Genomic DNA, 7134 nt, shown 5'->3' on the forward strand with positions numbered 1-7134 from the left:
AGAAAGAAAGCAGCCGACCGTGCGCTGACTTCACGACTCGGCCAACAGGTAACCCCGCGGAGCGCTGGCTAAAATCACGTGCAAAACGTACTTCCCGCTCAATGCACGCACTCGAACTGCCACCTTGCAAAATTGCATATCTCACTTTCAGTCACCAATCAAGTCACAGTTCTGACGAAAAAAAGCTCACGAGACTTGGACGAGACTTGAAGTTTGCGCGCACAGCTTTCAGACGGCAAAGACGCCGCCCGGCGTCTCCAAACTTCAGCGGACAACAGCGAATCCGTTTGTTTTCAGATTGTTGCAAGTTATATTCGTTTCTAAACTCTGCAACGATGTCTTCCTCTGAGGACGAACGATCTTCAAGCCAGTCTCCCGTTAAAGCTGCAGCAAAGCCCAGAAAAGCTCCGGCGGCCGCCAGGTCGTCTGTGTCCACGATCAACATCGTGACAGAAGCCCTGGAAAAAACGGAAGAAAAGAAGGGTCTTTCTTTGTCGGGCCTAAAGAGCTTCGCGGTCAGCAACTACCCCGACCTGGCTGCCCAGGCAGCCTTCAAGAGCCGTCTGAGGAAGGCCATTTTGAAAGGACTGGAAAACGAGCTGTTGATTCGTCCCGCCAAGAGCAAGGAGTGCACCGGCGTCACCGGCCGTTTCAAGGTGAGATTTTCTCCTAGTATCATCACCCTCTTCCCCCCCTCGGTAATGTTTGATATTATGACTATGATTTGGAAAAGCTCACAATCGGGTGGCACCGTGCAATTGCCACGTTTTATGCAAGAAATAATTCCAGTGACAGTTTATTGACGGCCCGAAATGAGCGTGGAGTATTTGGATGGAGGAAATCGCATACTTTCGGCCTCCATGTTTGTTTTCGCACAGAATGCCAATGTAGGCCTTGAACTTTAGTGTGTTAGATTCATAGCTCAGAATTCAGTGAAAACCGTGCAATGTATTTGCTAAATTTTCCTTAATCAGTTGGTGTTATGGTTTTTTTTCTAGGATTTTTTTAGTTAAAGGCACAGTAAGCCTCCCGTAAACCATCACAGATACGGTCAGGCTTTTACACACAGTACAAACACCCTTACATTTAAACACTCACCCATTGAGAACATCCTAGGTGCCCTCCGTAAAGAGCGATTGCGAACAATTTTCAAAGAAGGATTTTTGCGTGGTTTATCTTACCCCTGAGCCATCGTGAACACGTGTGATCCAGTTTCCCTTTTTCACAATGTAGTCGTCAGTTAGTCATTTGAATACGACTCGATGTGAGCTTATTTACAATAGCACGTTTTTATGCACGAAACAAACAGCTGTGGTTCACAAGAACTCTAGCGATGGCTTTTGACTGTTGAAAGGAACGGCTAAATCGTTGTCTGCTACGACCCTTGCGTGACCCTGCTTCCGGGCTTTTCTTTTTTCAAACTTTCACAACTTCGAATTGTACTGATCTTGTCTTGATGAAAAAAGAATTCTTTTATGATTTCATTAAAGAATGTTTGTAAGTGTAACAAGCTGTCAATTTATTATTTAGATTTTAAAAGTTAGGTCTAGCGCAAAAACGCACCACAGTCCAAAAACATTTTTATATCATCGATCCACGGCTATCGCCAGTTTACATCGATAGAATGAGACCCGAAGGGAAGTAACTCATGTTTGACCTGAGTTCAGGATGGGTCCAAAAAGTGTTCGAGACAATCTGCAAAATTAATTCTTTAAAAATTGCTCGCTCTTTACGTAGGGCACCTAGGATGTTCCCGTTTGGTGAGCGTTCAAATGGAAGGGTGTATGTACTGTGTGTAAAAGCCTGACAATATCTGTGATGGTTTACGGGAGGCTTGCTGTCCGTGCGTAATTTCCGGTATCATTGAATATTCATAACAGCCGTCCAGCACCAAAACGAGGCGCCATTGTTGTAGAGGAGCAAGTCCACGAAAATAAATTCTTTGAAAATTTCTCACGCTCGACAGAAAGCAGCTAGGATGTTCCCGTTCGGTGAGCGTTCAAAAGGAAGTATGCTTGTACTGTATGTAGACGCTCGGGGAGCTCTGTGATGATTTACGGGAGGCGGCTTACTGTGCCTTTAACTAGCGCATAGTTTTGCAAGACTGGTAATGAACACGTTGTCTGTCCAGTTGGCCAAGATCAAACCGGCAAAGGCAGCCAAGCCGGCGGCGAAGCGGTCTCAGTCACCCAGCCCAGCCAAGAAGACCGCCGAGAAGGGAAGCAAACCCGCCAAGGTAACAAAGCCACGCTCACGTAGCAAGTCTCCATCCGCCGGTAAAGCCAAGGCCCTGTCGAAGGCTGACGGCGCCGCAAAGCCAAAGGTAAAATTATATTATTCCTTGACAATATCCTGCTTTTGTTCGCTGTCAAATTGAACGAATTTCAAAATATCAACTTTAAAAAATATATACATAACGTCACTTCAATCTAGAAGAATTAGACGAGGAACCAAATCGGGAAAAGACGCTTAGTTAAGGAGTTTAAAGCTGTGGTCTATTTATGACTTTCCGGGGCCACGAGGTTGAAAAATAGGGATACAATCATGTACAGAATTCTGTACAGCAAACGCTACCCGAAACCCCACCTATACGGCGTGTATGACCCCGAGAGCTTCAGTCAACGCCATCTTGAACACACGGCCAGTACCGTGTAACTGGCCTTGATACGGAACGATCCAAGGGGGGCAATCTGTCATCTGAAAAAGGGAAATCCAAACGCAATCCGCTTTGTTCGATTTTATGGGCTTGGACGATAGAGAAAAATAAGAAAAGCAAAAGCTGGAGTCCAGTCTGGACGAAACTGCTATCAAGAACGCAGAATTGATTTTTTCTTATTTTTTTTGTTGTTGTTGCCGTAAGCGCCATGTTTATCGGAGCAGGAAACTCTTCCAGAGTGAGGCCCCTTCGTTGATGCATGTCAACAAGCATCAGATGTGCGAGAAGCGAAATTGTGCCGCAACTTCAGTTTTAGCTCGACACGGCGCTTACGGCAACAAAAAAAAACTCAGAAAAAATCAATTCTGCGTTCTTGATAGCAGTTTCGTCCAGACTGGACTCCAGCTTTTGCTTTTCTTATTTTTCTCTATCGTCCAAGCCCATAAAATCGAACAAAGCGGATTGCGTTTGGATTTCCCTCTTTCAGATGACTGAGATTGCCCCCTTGGATCGTTCCGTATCAAGGCCAGTTACACGGTACTGGCCGTGTGTTCAAGATGCAGTCAACGCTTGAATTTTGTAGGGATAACATCCGGTTTGCTCTCTCAAGACTGATCATATTTTATCATCAAGGGGGGAAAAAACCGCCCCGGCGAAGATTCGAACTCTCGACCTCGAGACATCGTGTCTCATGTCCTAACCACTAGGCTACTGCGCCAATTGAGAAAAAGAAAAAAAACCATTATGAATTCATGTTAGGCCACAAAAAAATAGGTGCGGTTAAGGTAACATAGCCAAATAAAATAGGGTAGGAAGGTAGGCAATCACTTTTTTTTTGTTTAATTTATTTTTCTAATGTGTACAAATTAAACCTACTTGACAGGGAAATAAGTGTGCGACTCGAGCGCTTTCGCTTTCATTGCGTTTTCTGCACTGGGTTTTTTGTTTTTTTTGTTTTTTTTGTTTTTTTGACAAATGTAATGTTATAGGGTTGGCCCCTAAACATAGGGTAGGTCGGGTTACCGTAACCACACCTATTTTTTTAATTTTTTTAGGCCTTATGTTATTCTTGAAGCAGCATGATTTATATCTCTATCCGCCCATTGTTCAGAAGTGAATACATGTATAACTATTTCTTAGATGTCTGGTTTCAACTGCACAGAGCTTTGGAGAGATTCAATTACTGTTGTCATTTTCTTGCATGTTGTAAATAGAGATATCGCAGCTATTTGCATGGCGCGAATGTCGTGTAGCATCATCCGTGACAGTGTAAACATGTACTGCGATAGCGTGAAACATGTTTGCAAAGAAAGGCAAATTTTAATGTCAATTTTTATGTTTTTGCAACGCATGAATGGTAATTCAAGCGTAGAATGATATAAAATTATCCATTTTTTATCTTTGACAACACTGGTGAAGTGGCCTAGCGGTTAAGACATCGGCCCCGACATTTCGAGGCCTTGAGTTCGAATCCCTTCCTAGTCGTTTATTTTTTCTGCTCTATCCTTCTTGACAATTATGCTCAGCTCTGCGAGAGCAAACCAGATGTTACCACTGCAAAATTCAAGCGTTGACTGAAGCTCTCAAGGTCATACACGCCGTATAGGTGGGGTTTCGGGTAGTGTTTGCTGTACAGAAATCTGTACATGATTGTGTCCCTATTTTTCAACCTCGTAGCCCCGGAAAGTCATAAATAGACCACAGCTTTAAGGCACGGGAGATACTCCCGAGCAAATTCGGTTTCATTTGACAGACAAATGCATATTGTCTCTGAAACAACTTTTCTTGGTACCCAAAAGTGGCAGCAGTGCAAAAATCAGTAATACAGTATCAGCTTAACCGCAGGCAGCAGAGTAACAGTCGGGCTGTGCTTCGGAAACTGAACTCACATTTAGTGTTTATAAGCTATCTCATCAGAGGTACTTGCAACTAAAAGCCCAATGAATGCACTTCCCTCTGGTATGTATTTCATTAGATTGTGGCTTAGAAAACGTCTTTAATGAGATTTGACATTATCCAGAAAAGTGAAAATGACGTGACGTAACACAATTTCTGAAATGCAAGGCCTCCTGGTGCCGCTATGTGTTGCGCGCAAACAATCTTTTTACTTGCTGTTTAACACCTTCCAATTACTTGATAGTTCACTCAAAATTAGTTACTCTGCTGCCTGCGGTTAAGCTGATATTACCGATTTTTGCAACAAAGTGTTTTTTTCTGAAGTGCATTTAAAAAAAAAATGGGCCACTTTGCCTGAAAATTGCGTATAGCTGCTGCCACTTTTGGGTACCAAGAAAAGTTGTTTCAGAGACTATATGCATTTGTCTGTCAAATGAAACCAAATTTGCTCGGGAGTACCCCCCGTGCCTTAAAATCGGCCTTAGAGCCATGTTTATTACTCGTCTAAATGTCTTTGACACATTAGCAGCCCTGAAAATAAAAAATAAAAAATGGCGTACTCAGTTGCGGCTTTGGCTAGTGATTATGAAAATTTACTAGCCAAAACAATTTGATTCAGTAACTTTTACTCGCATTTGGCATTTGTACTCGCCAGTTGCATGTTTCTACTCGCCATGTCGAGTAAAATACTCGCTACTTGCAGGTCTGATTAGAAATGCACATCGCTGTCCAAGCTTCATTTCGATCATGTCCAAACGCAGTTTTTCAGGTATTTAGAGTTGCCACCCGTATGGAACTTGCTTCCTAAAACACACTGAAAGTGGTTTGAGCCAGTTGACCCTGATCAGCAAGCTTGAATCGCTGAGACATTTTATCGCCGGCTATGTTTACTGAACCCTCGTCAGCAATGACAGTATACACCAGTCAAATTTGACTACCCTCATTCAGACAAACTTTGATGATAATGAAGCTCGACTCTGGATTTAGGTTTTTCCAGATGTCAGGATATAGTTATCGTGCTTTGCAACTCGCCTTCGGACTTCCTTTGTTGGAATGTTCACACCAGATGTTAAAGTTTCAGTTATTTTTCCAGGCAGCAGCATCGCCCAAGAAAGCAGCCAAGAAGACGGCTGCCGCAAAGAAGAGTCCTGTTGCAGCGTCCCAAAAAAACCATGCCAAGAAGAAAAGCCCAGCAGCCTCCAAGAAAAGTCACGCTAAGAAGAGTCCAGTTGCCAAGAGTCCCGTGGCCAAAGCGGCTAAGAAACCTGCTGCCAAGAAAACCAAGACATCAGCTTAGGACAGCAGCTCTGTGCACGCTCTTCTTTTTCGACTGAATTGACCGTGTGTGAGAAGACTTGACAGCAACGAGTGTCTCGAACTCTGTAGGCATTCGGCACGAGTGACTGGTGTCCGTGGTGGGACAGACTTGCTGCAAAACTTGTGTTGACGTCGGTAGTGATTTTGACTTGAAAGTGAATGATGGCGATTTCTGATCATTGGAAGTTTTACGCAGCAGTTTGATAGCTCCACGTCTTTATCTTTAAATAACATTTCATTTTCATTTTTCAAATCATGTAATTACGGCCTTCGGCCAAATGCTGAAGGAATCAGGTTGACATTGGTGCCAATGAAAGCGAGAAATAAGCTAAAAACGTGATGTTGGACTCGCGACACACAGTTTTTGGATTTTTTTCGTTTTTGTATATATATATATATTATTATTATAGTAGTATTATATCGAGACTTGTTTAATCGTGTATTTCTCAGGTTAGTTTCCTTGGTGAATTTGATAATTTTCAGGACATGGTTTCCAGACCGTATGGAGATTCTTTTTTATTGTGCGTTACAGGGAGACCTGTTTGGGAGATCGTTTATTTCTCGGATTAGTTTCAGGTCTTGATTTCCAGACAGTATGCATACAGCTGGCTTGTTTGTAGTTTTCAATGCATTTGAAGTGTTGTGGCTCGGCCAGTCCTCGGTTTGTCAGTACTCTGTCGTAATGAAAGTTGCGAGTAAAATAGAATGCTGAAAAAGAACATGTGTCATTAACGTCATTTGTCTCTGCGCCAGCTTATGCTCTAGTTCCATGTTTGTTTATACAACTTCAATTTTGTCTTAATTTGTTTTTAAAAGATTCAAATAATTAATTTTTAAATAAAGTTTTATCTTGTATTCATACTGTGGGCTTTGTCTCATTCTCTGTTTGTGTCATGTTCAGCTACATGTTCTCCAACATAAGCATAAACACTGGACGTTACGAGTATTGTAACCGCCCTGATGTGGCCCTTCGTGGTCGGCTGGGCGGTAAGCAAACAAACGAGTATTGTAAAATGCGCAAACGTATACTATACATTACTGGGAAGTGTATGACACTGGCCTGACAAAACTAACGCACATAGTAACTACATAGAATTACGTCAGTGTGAAGTATTAATAATGAACACATGATTAATCTCTGTAAATATGTGATATGTAAAAGTATTCCTCAATCTTGGCATAAAATTAAGTGATAATACAATCAATAAAAAGATGCGGATCACGGCACACAAGCACACCCTCTCTTTCTCTGTCGATCCCTATTC

General features: G+C 42.5%; 1 protein-coding gene across 1 annotated transcript; it reads left to right on the forward strand.

Moving 5' to 3' along the window:
• LOC138956785 (late histone H1-like) lies at positions 1-6730 on the forward strand. Its single transcript, XM_070328055.1, has 3 exons — positions 1-656; positions 2132-2323; positions 5646-6730. Exons 1-3 carry the CDS (start codon positions 102-104, stop codon positions 5847-5849), a joined length of 951 nt encoding a protein of 316 aa, XP_070184156.1. The 5' UTR covers positions 1-101; the 3' UTR covers positions 5850-6730.
• Positions 6731-7134: the final 404 nt, after the last annotated feature.

The sequence above is a fragment of the Littorina saxatilis genome, linkage group LG2 (assembly GCF_037325665.1).
Source record: "Littorina saxatilis isolate snail1 linkage group LG2, US_GU_Lsax_2.0, whole genome shotgun sequence".
Taxonomy (NCBI): domain Eukaryota; kingdom Metazoa; phylum Mollusca; class Gastropoda; order Littorinimorpha; family Littorinidae; genus Littorina; species Littorina saxatilis.

Coding starts and splice junctions, on each gene's coding strand:
- LOC138956785 (XM_070328055.1), top strand. CDS start 102: ATGCACGCACTCGAACTGCCACCTTGCAAAATTGCATATCTCACTTTC. Junction 657..2,131: donor GCGTCACCGGCCGTTTCAAG/GTGAGATTTTCT, acceptor TTGTCTGTCCAG/TTGGCCAAGATCAAACCGGC. Junction 2,324..5,645: donor ACGGCGCCGCAAAGCCAAAG/GTAAAATTATAT, acceptor TTATTTTTCCAG/GCAGCAGCATCGCCCAAGAA.